The sequence below is a fragment of the Oculina patagonica genome, chromosome 9 (assembly GCF_052425735.1).
Source record: "Oculina patagonica isolate OP01 chromosome 9, crgOcupat, whole genome shotgun sequence".
Classification (NCBI taxonomy): Eukaryota; Metazoa; Cnidaria; class Anthozoa; order Scleractinia; family Oculinidae; genus Oculina; species Oculina patagonica.
Genome location: NC_135766.1, coordinates 15,892,774 through 15,907,551, shown reverse-complemented (window position 1 = coordinate 15,907,551; position 14,778 = coordinate 15,892,774). Strand labels below are relative to the sequence as shown.

The 14,778-nt window shown below is 37.1% G+C and overlaps 1 protein-coding gene across 1 annotated transcript; it reads right to left on the bottom strand.

Moving 5' to 3' along the window:
* Window positions 1-2,043: 2,043 nt before the first annotated feature.
* Window positions 2,044-14,778, bottom strand: LOC144665934 (glutamate receptor 4-like). The gene is made up of 15 exons (XM_078527219.1): window positions 14,680-14,778; window positions 13,786-13,920; window positions 13,449-13,688; window positions 12,967-13,175; window positions 12,366-12,407; window positions 12,157-12,276; window positions 11,025-11,156; window positions 10,183-10,287; window positions 9,945-10,064; window positions 8,953-9,147; window positions 6,203-6,563; window positions 4,384-4,746; window positions 4,126-4,296; window positions 3,267-3,415; window positions 2,044-2,290 (listed from the first exon to the last, which is right to left on the bottom strand). The coding sequence occupies exons 1-14, from the start codon at window positions 14,756-14,758 to the stop codon at window positions 3,270-3,272; spliced, it is 2,418 nt and encodes an 805-aa protein (XP_078383345.1). The 5' UTR covers window positions 14,759-14,778; the 3' UTR covers window positions 2,044-2,290; window positions 3,267-3,269.

Genomic DNA, 14,778 nt, shown 5'->3' with positions numbered 1-14,778 from the left:
CAGTATTATTCTTCCCTAGTATACATTGGGTCAATGCTATTTGTATGTTTAATGATTTCTGAGTCATCTTCTAATGTAAATGAAGACAACGAATTATACACCATTATGAAGTGGCTAAAATAGATGTGGCAACCGGCGCCGTACAAAGGAATCAGGTTAATGTAGAAAACCTGCATTATTTGTTCTATGTAACTATCTGAACTACATAAAAACCCAAATAAAAGAACCTACATTAATTCAAGGTAACTTTAAAGGTTCTTATACATGTATAACTGGCGTCTACAGGAAAGTTAAGCTATTTAAGAAATAAAACGGGTTCTTACTTTCTTTACAAAAAAAGATGCTTGTGCTGGTAGGACATTAGTACAGTAAAAAACGGCGCTAAAGTGTTCTATGTGACCATCAGAACTACAGTAAAAGCTAACAAATACGAACCTGCATTGATCCAAGGTTAAAATTTAAAGGTTCTTATATAATTGGTGTCTACAGCTAAATTAAGGTGATTCCCTAGTATTGCATTGCGCATCCTTACTGCGCAGAATCTTACGCGTAATTAGCGCGCGCACATAAACAAAATGGCGGCTTTTTTCTATACGGCAGAAAATTTGTGGCACTGCTCGGATAAAATTGGTACGCGTACCGGAAAAATGGTTCGGCACGGATGAATTTTGTCGTGTAAACGACTTTTCCTCACCCAAAATTTTACCCGTGCTCGGACCTAGTCGCGAGGTAGTCCGAGCACGGATAAAATTGGTACGCGTTCCTGAAAATCTAACCCGGTTCGAATAAAATTTGTAGTGTAAACGATAAGCCGTGCTGAACCAACTCTTTTCTTAAGTTACTTCATTCAATAAATTTGCAGAAATTCTGCTCGGCGGTGTGTTAGACGTGTATCTTATGAAAAACAGTTGCCAAGAAAATCACATGAACATTCATGGAAGAACTAGCATGACTTTCAGCAGTCTTCTTCTGTCGCTTTCTCCTGAGTTCGTGTTCGTTAGTGTCCAGGGTCGAAAGCTGAAATACTACCTTGGAAAAGCATGATGTAAGGAGTTGAACCAAATAATGCGAGAAGAATAAAATAATAATAATAATAATAATAATAATAATAATAATAATAATAATAATAATAATAATAATAATAATAATAATAATAATAATAATAATCGTCGTCGTTAATAGGAGAGGTACAAGTTATCACTGCTGCCATTTACTGCTGCCATCTGAACAAGAACCATACATACTTTCACCCTTTTCTAGTCTTCTGGGAAAAAGGCGAAAAGATGCCCGACTCGTATGTGACGTTCAAATGAAAAAGCGGCATGCGCACTAAGGCAGAATTGCGTACGCTGGCCAATGTTTTGAGCCTTTTCCGTATACCCGCACCAAAACATTATTTAACGCAGCTTAGCACGGTAGAAAAGGGAACATGTAAACAGGGTATCATTGCTATTTTTTGGTACGCTTTCCATTTTTATTCGAGCCGTGCCACAAATTTTCTGCCGTGTAAATGGGGCTGAATATACCGGTCTAGCCTGTAGGTTCTGACAAATGGAAGCGCCCTTAATGACTGCAATCAAAACAACTATAAACCCTATAGTTCCTTTTTTTGTATGCCCTTTACAACTTTGTACCTAAGTATTAACTGAATAAGAACCTGTTTCAAATCTTGGGCTGTTTAAGGTTCTTATGTAAGGGAGGTTTTTTTTCTTGGAAAAATCTTAGCCTAGCTAACAGATTCGCAATAACTAGGTTCTTATCTGTGTCATTTGTGAGTATTATTAATTCATTGTTATTTTTTATTTTTTAATGTCTTATTAGTATCTAGAATACACTGCAACTGTTACGTTTACAATTTTTTATTCTACGTGCTCAGTGATAAATTTATTACAATATGTTTTTACAAGAGAAATAAAAAAAATGGGAGAAAGTAGCTAAAAAAACATAATTTACTAAAGAGATATACACAAACTGGTAAATTAAACATAAACAAGGAAAAACTAAAATAAAATGTATAAAAAGGAAAAAAAAAGTCATTAAAAGATTTCTATCAAGTTCTGTTTTATTAAACCTTGTATTTATGTTGTTTTCAATGGTTACCTCCCGCTGTATATTCACTTTTTTTCTATTAGGAGTGAGAAAAACTGTCTTAAGCAGCTTTTGTATATAGCTAACTTGCTTACAGATTACTCGTATTGTTGAAGTTCTGTATGGAATCCATGGTTTGCTAAATTCAACAGGTTGGACAGTCAATTTTTCAGGATCATTTCGCAAAGAACAATTCTTTTGCCTAGAAACACAGACACAAAAACAATATGTAAGCGAGCTTATAATGAAACCCTCTTTAAACGGAGGATAGTGACGTGTCAAAGCTTACCATTTTTGCGTACAATAGTTAAATCAATATTAGCAGAGAATCGAAGATTGCAGTTAAGGCCCCGTCCACACTGACCCGGGTAAATTTGAAAACGGAGAAATTTGAAAACGCCGCGTAAAATGTTTTCCGTCCACATTAACTCGGGTTAATTTGAAAACGATACGCTTCATTAGTAAGTAAAAGTAAAAGTAAAGTCTTTATTTAACGAGGGTAGCACTAAAATAACATAAAAAAATACTAACAAACCAGTGGCCCTCTAAAATTATTTACAATAAAATATAAAAATACACTATTTCACGCTCCAAGTCCAAACGCTCATTGGTGAGCGTTTTTGAAAAGCTCCGTTTTCGGTGACCGAAAACGCCGTTTCAGTGTGGACGGTTGGCCTAACCGGAGAAAAAAAAGATGCGTTTTCAAATTTACCCGGGTCAGTGTGGACGGGGCCTAAGTCCGGGCCAAACGAGGATGAGTGTTGACGAGAGTTCAAACTTTCGCTCTCGTTTCGCCTAAAACGATCATGTACTCTCATCGACTCTCATGCGCTCTCATTTGCTCTTATCGATTTCGAACGTGTTCAAATTTTTCATGAGACTCGTTGAGAGTTTCCTCTCGTTTGGCCCGAGTTGATGATAGTCGACGAAAACTCTCATGAGACTCAACTCTCATCAAGCCTTATCCTCGTTTGGCTCGGGCTTTAAGTTACTAACAATTTATTGACCCTATTTTTTTTAAATAATATTTTATTAATCACAACACATTACATTACTTACATCTAGGAACAGCACTTGGAAAGAAATATCGGCAAAAAACCACTTTGGAAAGGAATCATGAATATTGATAAAGCTTGGTATGCGCTTCGTACGCCGAAATTTTTTTTCTGGACACAAACCTTTCATTTTAGTGGAGTAACTTTTGATTCTGCTCTTCGTTTCCATACGATTTCTGCAATTAACGCCAAGAATGCAACAGCTATCCCAGCACCCATTACGACATACACTCCCAGCATGCTCATCAGATCGATACGCTTTTGAGACAGCACTGAAAAGCGAAGTAAAAGAAAAGTACAGGTTCAGCAAAATTTATGTTCTTACTGATAAGATGATAATGCCAGGCAATTTGGTATATAGATAAACAAAATACCATAACAGCTTTGTGAAGCCACAGGGGACTTATTGTGGACCTTGTTTGGATGGGGAAAAGAGGGTAGGCTTAAAAAAAAATAGAAAACCGTAAGGACGCATATTAATATAAAATAAAGTGGGATTTTTTATTCTAATGGTATTTATAACAAAATTCTCGATTTTGACTGGTGCTGCGCGCGCCTATGTGTCGCGTAATTGGCGCGCGATCACGTTGGTGTCGAATTGCAGGTATCCATTTTTAAGCAACTTCAAACTGGATACCTGTAAGTGGACACCAACGCCAATCACGCGCATTTAAATGGATTCTCTCTTTCTGTTTCCCCAATGCTTGCACAATCATCTGAATTTACCTTTGACTTTTTCACACAAAAAGGTTCTAAAAGACTTCCTAACCTCGAATTTTGTTATTGACACGATTAACTATTTATTGTACCTCGTATCGTACAATTCAGAAAATAATCGAAACTCCCTGAATTACTAATTTTTGATAAACCACTGTTGCGTTTCGCGAGTTACCGGTTGGTAATCCTTCTTGAGAAACTGACTATAACTCACGCCTGAGTTAATGTTATAACGACAAGTATTTTGTGCTTGGATGTCACTTACTTGTTTCATGTTCTTGAGGACACGCGTTGTTAGTTTCCCACCATTTTCGCTTCAGGTTGTCAAGAAAATCATTCTCGTGAAGACGTAGAATGGCGAGAGTGAAATCAACGACATGTGGGTCATTCGCCTGGAACGCAAGTGCTCCTCCTTTGGCTGTGGTCAGACCTGGGACTGAATAATTCAAGAAATTTTAAAATCTTTTCGAATATAAGGTGATACTTTTTTCTTAACCCTTCATCGAATATTTCGCGTATTTACCTGTTGTGAGATCGCAAGGTTGTTGGTTAGCAACATATCTGAGAATCGGCCTTTCATAAATGAACACAAACTTGTCTTTTTCTCGTACCCATTGAACACCTTGAGACGTGCTTTCAACCATAGTGTTTCCGGTCTGAATTCTGTGCCAAATCTTTCTGTATGCTTCATACTGACTTGTCTTTAAGAACTCATACGAACTTGACGATTCGACTACTGCTACTCTGTAAGACGAATCCACGATATCTTCAAGGTTACGGATCGGTTGCTCAGCGTTCTTTACCGTTAAAAATGCGGCCAGATTAGCAGTGTATGTTGATACCAAAATAAGGACGCAGAACCAGTAGCATCCGGTGAGAATGCGACCTAAGGTAAATTGAAGTTACAGTTAATATTCTTGTAATAACTACCGAGGGCATATTTACATTTGACCAATGCGGTAAAAATGTTCGCTGTCCTAATTTGGGAATCATGGTCTTCTTTCAATTGCTGAATATAAGAGAAGGTACGTTTTTTAATGGGGAGGGCCAGACCTGTGTTTTTTTTTACAGGAGGGGAAGGGTAACCCTTTTTTGGGCGAGGAAAAAAATTAACAAAAAAATAAAACATAAACAGCGGCAACAAACAAAACACATGGTTTGAAAAAAGACCCTAAAATTTACTGGAGCGGGTCTTCTTCTTCGCTTCACAATGTGCTTTCATTATCCTTCAGTTCCTAAAACAGACCACCATTTTGTTTTCAAAGCATGTGCTTTTCCTTGCATAAATTAGTTTTCCAAATATGAAAAGTAGTGACCAGTTTTTCCCAGAGAAAGATAGTTCATTTTGCTTGGCTGGTGTTCCGGCCATCAGTGGTGGAATGGAATATTTTCTGCTTGGTCAGAAAACTGGCCATCGATGGTAAAAGGGTTGTTCATGATTTATCAATATTGGCAAGAATCAAATATATCGAAAACGTTTAAAAGTACTTACATATTCTAGGCAATGTACGGTTCTGTTGAAAGAACTTAATTCTTCCTCCAGAATGCAGGAAATGCCTAGAAGGTTGCCTCTTCGGCGCAGTACAACATTCTCCGCCTTCTCAAAACCTTTGGCCGCCTACTCTGATTCTTATTGAAAACCCTGTAATAGCTGCTTTGTGCGCAGATGGAACGACTAGAAGGCGTTTAAGTCAGTAACACTTCCGGTTATTATTGTTTTCAAGGAACTGCTGAATAGGTGGGGGAGTGTCACATGTTTTTGAGTGGCTTTTTGTGAAGGGTCATGCATCAAAACATTCTAGGAAGTGGGAGGGCCATAATTTTTTTTGCCAAAAAATTCTAAAATACCCCAACCCACCCCTCCTGGTTTATTAGTCGAACACCGATTTCTGGCTCTAGCATATTTGCCAAGTGCATTGCTGGGGGAAAGGGATACAGCGCAATGACCAGGAAAGATTTAAATGCGTCGACTACTGATGATCAACAATTTCGTGATTTTTAAGCAGTGAAAGTAAACCATATATGTATATAATATGTTGAAACGATAGAAATGTCTGCCAGGGTATTGCTAGACTAAGAAAAATGTATGACACACTCTTCCACATAGGATGGCATCACAGCACATTTTGTTATAGAGATTATGAGAATAGATGTTTTGCTTTAGAGGAACTCTTATTTCCTGTATATTGGCCCTGTATTTCTGTATTGTATTTAACTTCTCCAGCCGGCTTCTACTTGACTTATTTTTTGCTACCTTTAAATTCGCTTTTGACGAATGATTAACTGCAGTTATTTGCTGTCCATAAAATACCTGAGAAATACCTAGATACCATGCCCCATACCTGAAAGTCCTCTCGGTGTATTATCAGCTCCTTGTTGCAGCAAAGAAGCTAAAGAAAACCACACACTGTTGAAGAAACTAAACTCCTCTGATGTTCCTTTGCCTTTTTCATCTTTGTACCCATAAGGACTGAAGTAGTTCAATAAAAACACAGCAACAGAGATGACCACTAGGCTGGCTAGGGTGGCGATCCAGACGCAGTTGTCAAAGGGATTCATAAACTGTAGTAAATCAATTGATCGACTGGAAGATGCTTTCTTCATTAATAAATCTTCCGTGTAGTGCATGTAAGGCACGGTGAAGTCCACCACTTTCTCACGACGCTCAGTTATGGTAAGATCAGCAACGGCGATATCAGCACGCTTTGGACAAAACAAATAACTAAGTTAGTTTTTGTCAACTCCATAGTAGCTTGTGTCGTCTAAAATTCATTAACTAGTGAAACAAGTTTTTACAATGTGAATAAATAATGTAAAACTAAAAGAGCAAGGGTAGTGAACAATACAAGAAAATAGGTCACCAAGGGTGACATGAGTCTAATGCCGTATGGTATAGTGATACAGATTGCGCGGTTTTCGTAAGCCGGTTAAAATTGGTTAGAGGTTTGTGTTCGGGAGTTTAATTTAAAATGCTTATAGCAAGCTAGGGGCATCGTGGATGATTATGGATGAAAACGAAACAGTCATAAATGTTATATGCTTCACAAAATTTAAAGTATGAACAGGAGTTGATGTTACTTCTTCCGTATTGTCCGTAAAAGCAGAAACGATTAAACATTTGGACAAGATTGCGTGACGATTTACAAAAAGCATGTTCATTACAACAAGGGTTGAAGAACTTCACATCGTTTTCTTTCAGATTTTTCACCATTTTGATGATGACTCTTGAAACAGATTTTGCAATAAAAGCACTTGAAATAGTGACTGTTACTTTATTGTACTGTAAGCACTTAGTGACAGATTTTCCTAAAAACGAGTGTAAATGCTCACGTCAATATAATGATGACCTTTTGAACGCTGGAAACTAGGCAATTATTATCGAGCTACCATACACAGGAGCGAAGACTGTTTATCATGATGTACAAATTTCGCGAATCATCACTTCCATATCAATGTAACCATTTTATGATTTTTCTAGCTGTAAGAAGAACTTAAGATCTCTGAGAGTCGTAAAAGCATGAAATTCGATTTCAGTGTATGGCAAAGGCCGGGACAGTGTAATACTGCAAAGCGGCCAAACAAACGCATTTTGATTTAGTCGCGTAACTTGATTTACATTTATCCATGTACATCTTTTATTTTTGAAGGTTTTTGTTTGCACTGTAAAGAAAAAATTGGTCAAAATTCGAATGACTTAAATACAAAATACGAGGTAAAGTTTTCTATTTTTTAAAACAAAATAAATATTTGGTCGCATTGTGTAAATAAACGCGAGTCGCCGTCGAAATATTTTTTCTCAAAGACGTCTTGCTTTTTAAGCAAGACGAAAACACAAGTGCTTAACTGAACTGAAAACGAAGATTTATTTTCACAAAAAGCTTACAAATGTCTTAACTGGAAAATTATTACGTCCTGTTCAAGTGTTGAATAATCGTGACTTGAGAAAGAACTTTTAATTATGCGTGGGAACACGTGTCGCTGATTGGCTGTTTTTAATTGAAACTAATCGTGCGTGTCCGTACGGAGTCCGTTCTTGCAGCTGATCATTGTTTTCTACATTACAGCGAACGATTATCGATCCCGAACCATTCCCTTGGGATTGCTAACAGCTTTTTTTCATATAACAAAGAGTCTAATGCGCATGCGCAAAGCGCACGCAAGCATTAGACTCAAAAAATGGGAATATTTGATAGTCACTGAGCCTGAGGCGAATAATTGTTTTAGTATAATTTTCAGAGGTGAATATCAAAAACTGCAAAATTACAAAAGAAAACACGAAAACAACAAACAGAATTGTTCGCTTGCATACGCGTAAACCAGTTTAATTCATCGATTGAAATCATAATCTACACTCAAGTTTTAGCAATAAAACGGAACAAAACAAACACTACGAAAAAGATAGATATCCGGTACCTTTGTTTAATCGTTGGTGACGTCTGAGCAATTGTGCGAATCCTCTCGAAACTACTAGCTCCAGCAAGAAGAGAACTAAATAATGTTTTGACAGTCGATCTGACTGAGTACATGGCCGTGTGCGATCTCCAAAACCACCATGTTTACGATCAATTCTAATGCCTTGAAAACCATCTCTTGAAAATATTTTCGGTCCAAAAGCCTTGATAGTAAATTTGCAAAATTCCCAATGTTTCAAATATCCAGGATTTGGACTGATTTGTTTTAAATGAGAGAAATTTTCATTTAGCAAATGCCGCCATGTTTACTGGCCTGGATGGCAAACGAGGCATGGCTTAGTAGCCAAACCTTCAGTGCAATATTCACGGCCTAGCGCGGTGAATATTGCGACATAGTCCGAGCTTCTCGATCAATCAGAATTGAATTCACCTCTGGAAATTATACTAACAATGGATAGGAACTCCCGTTGCTCGTTGCTCGAGCGATGAAAAAGCAGCAACGTTTGCCTTGCAATGGACGTCCAATTGTTACACTGTCGCATTTAGATAAAAAATAAACGGCTGCAAAATATTGCGCAAAAGAAATTCACCTTTCATATTTTTTAATAAGTAAGATCTAGATGTTATTGATTTGGGATGCAACATTAATACTAACAATGCAACATACGATATTTACAAACCTTGCTTATTAACTCGCCAATCATTCCATTCCAAGTTCCATTTTTTGTTTCGGCGCCGTATAGCCCGTCTGGGGAGGGGTAGATCTCATACGTAAACTTGAAATTTCTTGCCAGTTCATTTAGCAGATCTATGCAATATCCTTCATATAAGAAACTTCCATCAACCTGCTTCGTCTTCATAACAAAAGGTGCACCCTGTTTATGGTAACATAAAAATAAGAAAATGCTCCTAAACGAAAGTAAAACTAGAATCCTCATGGCTTTAATGTAGTGTTATTTCCTTTTGTTGTTGTTCAACAAAAGTTGCGTATTATTGAAGCGACACATCCGATACACGATATACGATACTCGGCCACCAGTAAGGTCAAGCGATGTTTTGAATTGTTTAGAGATGTCTGGTTTCTTTTTTATACTAAAACTCATTTCTTTCGTTTATAGCTCGTTCTAGTCTTTGTGGTCCAAGTTAGAATTTCGTGTGCAGTTAAACACATATACAATGCGTATTACGCATGCAATTCAAGTCCCTCTGTTCAATCCTCCCTGCCTCATCTTAGCAATGACAGATGACCCGAACAAAGCCAAAAAGAATAAGAGAAAAACGAGTGATTTAAATCTTTCCGCCCTACTTTTCCTATCCAGACAATTTCAAGCGGCTGATGAAAGATGACCCGCTGTAAGCCAATCAGAATGCGGGACCTTCAATACCGTTCATACAAAAAAAGTTACCCGAAAGCATGAGACGTACGTCTACCGCTAGCGGCCTGGGCCCGTTGAATAAATAGTCAATCCTAAAGCGTAAAAAGGGTCTTTTTGTCGAATCGTACATTCTAAGTATCAGAAATATGTTTGTATCAAAGGGCGAATTTGCTAGAAGAAGAGGGGGTTTATTGTCAACTCGTTTGTTTTAGGTGTGAGAAACTTGTTTCTTCAAAGGCCTTAATAGGCTTAGAAATAAATTTGGATTTCCAATTTTCGCAGAATTTGACACAAACCTCTACAACGACAGCCCTGAGTTTCCTTCCCTGGAGACTTGTCTTGGTAGATGGGTTCTGTACGTTTTGTAAGATATCCTCAAATAGCACGGCACCTTTAGTTGAATTCCACGTACCAATCTAACGATAAGACATAAAAACTGGATAAAAAAACTTGGTTTTGACAAACTTTGGGTAGAAGTTACCTATCTCATCAACAAACAATATAGGTAGATATTAAGTCTTCTTCATTACTTACTTTTTTGAATGAATTGTTTCGGAGGTTTAAAATTTCCAGTTCAATTTCTCTTCGCTTACCATACTTGTTAAACTGGACTGGCCCAGTTATACCATCCAGATAAACCTGTTTTAGTAGAAATAACGAACAACACAATTAATTATTGTTTGCTATTGCTGATATTGCAAGGACACAGTTGAAGTTCAAATGGGGAAAACTAAATCGTTACGTGAAATGTTTACTTAAAAGTTGATAAGATCGACTATGTCACGGTCACTTATATCAGAACAAATTTTAAGCAAATCCTTCTGGTATCGAAAAGAACAATCATTTAACTTTCAAATACCAAATTTTCGACCAATTATTATTTTGCTTTCGCTCATACTTAATTAAAGCGATGGGTCTGACCTATTTTTAATCAAATTAGAAGTGTGTCAAATAAATTTGGTTATATTATGTAAATAAAAGGACTCGAAGAGCTAAAATTGCTTTCGATGTACTGATTTGATGTCATTTTTCAATATTTAATGGGTATTTCCCTTCCAGAGTGCTTTATAATTTGACGTGAAGCTAACAAACTCAGCGTAAATTTTGAGCTCCAAAGCTTTTTTTTGCCGTATTCAAGTATTATCGATTTTACCGAAAACAAATCGATATTTAGCCAAACAAAGTACACAGTGATTTGTTTCATATTGTTGCCTACCTGTGGTAATAATATGAACGAAAATTATTTTTCGACTCTTGCCGTCTTAGTTCTGACCGTTGGTAACATTTGCTCTTATATCACTTTTGATTCGGATGTCAACAGGGATGCAACGACAAAAAGAAAGGGTATTTCTCTCATTCAACACGCAATACTCTACCTTTCTAATGCAAGTTAACATTGCATCGGTATCTCTCAAAGTAATTGCAGACCCGTTCATCTGTAAACACGGTTCTCTGTTTACTGCCTGGCTGATAACACGGGCAGCATCGAAAGCAAGTGCAGCAAGGTCCTGAAGAAAAATTGAATTTGGGCGCAAGTTTACATAACTGCGTGTGTGCGATTATTTGTGTAATTTACAATTTTACCTTTTAAGTATGAGATCTAGAGATGCATATTGTATGATTTAAATAGAATGCAAGAAAAAAGTTCTAGAACGTTGTTTGGCTTGTGCCCTGATATTTGTACCTAATCATACCTTTCTGGTACGCTTCGGCAGTAGATCGGGCGAGTTTGGTCGAGCCATGGTTCGTATTTTTGCTAGACAAAGTCCAGCCGAAATACCCATGGCGAGACCAAACGAGCCTGATATGCCACCGAAACGTACCAAAAAGGTACGATTAGATATTAGCCGTACCCAAATTCGGCCAAAAATGCTGTAATATGTTTAGAAGCTGCGGTAATGAAATCTGTCAGGCGTTCTATCGTGTGGCCCGCGAGAAGAATTGAACGAGTCACCAAACGGCACAAAAAGTTCCTCTTCTGACGTTTTTTTGACTCGTTTGTTTAGAGTTTTATTCTCAATATTTTCAAAATCAAAATTTAGCGAAACATTTAAAAACTCCTACTCTATTGTTCCACTCTGAATGTTTCATAAGTCGTCGGCAAACATCGCGCAATTGGCGAGCGCGCTCAAGTTAAGTTTTAGCGGGAATTTTTTCACTCCTTTTACGATCGGTGAACACAAGCTTAACTTAAATTTGGAGTTTCTGTTTTAACCTCTTCAATTCATCGTATAGTAACACTACTTTACTTGAAAGTGACCATAATATCGTGGCATATTAGGTCAGTGACTTTATATCGTAGGATGTCGGTACAGTAGATTGCGCTTATGATTGGCTACTTGCGAATTTGGGTACGGTAATTGTGTTGTACAATTCATCTCTAAGGTAGAATATATACTCCTTGAAATACACTTAATATTCTGTTTTACCGGAAATATTTTACCGTGAATTGTTGCAAATTTGCTACTTTATGATAAGTAGTCCAGACCACTAATAACAAAAACGTACCTTGGTGGTATTATTACTTCCAACTGCTTGCTCCAGTTTGTCGCTAGCTGAGCTCTGTATGTATGGAAGCTTGTATGCTAATACCATGTTATTCCTGTCACAGCTCACGTTTAATGGCACCTGAAATGTAAAAGGGGAATTACGTTAGATTATAAAATGATTGAACATGACTTTAATATGTTAAAACTTGCATTCAATGATTTCCAAACCTGCCCTTGAAGTATCCATTTATTTCTGTGTTTACAAGATTTCTGCAATAATATGAACGATAACATAACTATTACTTACTGGACTTTTTGTTCGGTAATAATCGTTTATTATACAACTACATTAAGTATTTCCCGACAATGCTTGAAATAACTACAATCACCCTTTCGATTTTCGTATAACTAGTTATGTTTTCAATAGAAATCATGTTAAACAGTTCGGCTGACGTGGAAATCGCACCAGTCGGAAAGAAAAGCCAAATGGACAAAATTTTCTTCGCAGCGACTTCCTAAGTCCAACTTGGAAGACGTATATTTGCAAACGACAGAAGCAATGACCACCAAATTTAGGGACTTCTTTTCTTTTTTTTACTTGCAACTGTTTGATGAAAGTGCAATGCAATCGCCAACTTTGCAGTTTCCACGGAAAGCGATTTTTACAGCTAAGATTTATAAAATTCGCATTTCCTAGATTTCATAAATGCTGTCTCTATGTTTTGTAATTGCATCTGTGTTTTGGTAATTTATTAAGCAAAAGCATAAGAGTTTAATAAAATATGTTTTACAGTAATATAGATACAAGACTATGAAGTCGAAAATATACCTGCTGTAGTATACGTTTAATATTTTCTGTGCTGGCGTAAAGCAAATTAACGTCGGCTTCAAAGTTTTCAATTTGTTCCATTGCTCTCAATATTGGAGCTGTTGGACTTTCAGCACTTTCGTCCAGCTTGGAAATCTGAATCAAATTCACATTCAGCTTTGATTCTTGGGATGTGGAGCGAAAATATTCAGCTTCAAGCCAACGACCCTCTATAAACAATTACAAGGAAATGATATTTTTTAAACCTTCATTAAATAATGCTGTATTAAAGTAGTTACGCACATAAGAGAAGGTAAAGAAACATAAGCAGAAGCAGAAGAAGCAGCAGCAGCAGTAAAGAAGAAGAAGAAGAAGAAGAAGAAGAAGAAGAAGAAGAAAAAGAAGGAGGAGGAGGAGGAGGAGGAGGAGGAGGAGGAGGAGGAGAAGGAGCCAACAAAGGTGAAAAGGTGAAAGTGATCATCTATTCAAGGAAGCTCTTTTACCATCGATTATCAGTAGAATGTTTTTCCATCCAAACATGTTTAGTATGTAAAGTGTGGCATGCGCGTAGTCTCTGTATCCCGCTGACATCTGAATAGCTTTTTCACATTGGTCGAGGGGCCTACTGTTGCCATGGAGACGGATAAGAGGAATGCCTGTCACTTCAGAGAGTGCGCATGCGGACGTCTTTGTCTGGCTTCCCTCGACAAGTGCAATGACGTTTTGTTGAAGAAATAACGAAGCTGAAATTGTTATAACTTAGAATTACAAAAGTATATCAAACGGAAATATATTACAGAAAAATATCAGGGTGGTAAAACTATATTAAGAAACACTTACCTTGACTGCAAAGATTGAACTTTTCTGGCGTTTTGAAGTTTTTAAAGATAACCGAGGAAACATTGTTCTCATCAGAAGTGCGGTTGGCAAAGAATTCCATTGCATTATATACTGTTGGATGTCCACTAAGTAGACCTGCATGAGATTGCACAAGAGAGAGAGAAGAGCATCACGGTTCAAATTCTGACTACACTAACACGAGACATTCAATGTGAAGAGTTTATTGAGGATGCGTCAGTCAGTCATCTGATGCAAAATGTATCCTGATACAGTCATCTGATGCAAAATGCATCCTGATTACAATCTGGAATCTAGCAAAAAAAATAACAGTTCGTTCTAAGAGTATTAAGTTGTGTGCTACGCCAGATACGAAAAACCACTAAAAACCACCCTTTAGAAGTGGCCAAAAATAAGTGGAAACGTATTCCTCATCTAATGCAGCAGCACGAGACCCCGAGAGAAAGGGCACTGAATAATCTAGAGCATTTTTCAATAGACTAGTTACAAAAGCTGAACAAACAAAAAAAAGCAAGCGAAGACGAGGACTGACGACGTAGAATGACCTAAATCTCCCGCCAAAACCTATATATACCTAGACATCCCATAACAACCCGCGAACCTCTCAATCGAGCCGTCAGAATAGTAATTTCGTTCTGTCTAATTCATTCATTCAAACGTCAGAGATTACATTTTGTATAAGTTACCAACATCCAGAAATAACAAATAACCTGATATTACCCAGTGGCGAAAGTAAACTTATGTAATTCTTACAGAAAATTCTGTTTATTATTTATAGGCCAAATTTTTTACGACTAATACGTAAAACACTATAAATTCCCTATAAAAATAAACTTCGTTTACAATTTAAAAAATAAACATAAGTGTGTTCCTTACCGCAAGTAAATGTCCTGTTTGATGCGAATACCTTGGCTACGAATAAAACAAAAATTACCAACGGAGTGTTTTTCTGCATGGTGAACCTAAAACCGTTGA

What these genes read in the sequence shown, in the direction of transcription:
- LOC144665934 (XM_078527219.1), bottom strand. Translation starts at nt 14,758, where the DNA reads ATGCAGAAAAACACTCCGTTGGTAATTTTTGTTTTATTCGTAGCCAAG. An exon ending in AATGGATACTTCAAGGGCAG is followed by an intron (nt 12,277 to 12,365) that starts GTTTGGAAATCA and finishes TTTACATTTCAG; the next exon opens with GTGCCATTAAACGTGAGCTG. An exon ending in TTGGCGAGTTAATAAGCAAG is followed by an intron (nt 6,564 to 8,952) that starts GTTTGTAAATAT and finishes TTTTGTCCAAAG; the next exon opens with CGTGCTGATATCGCCGTTGC.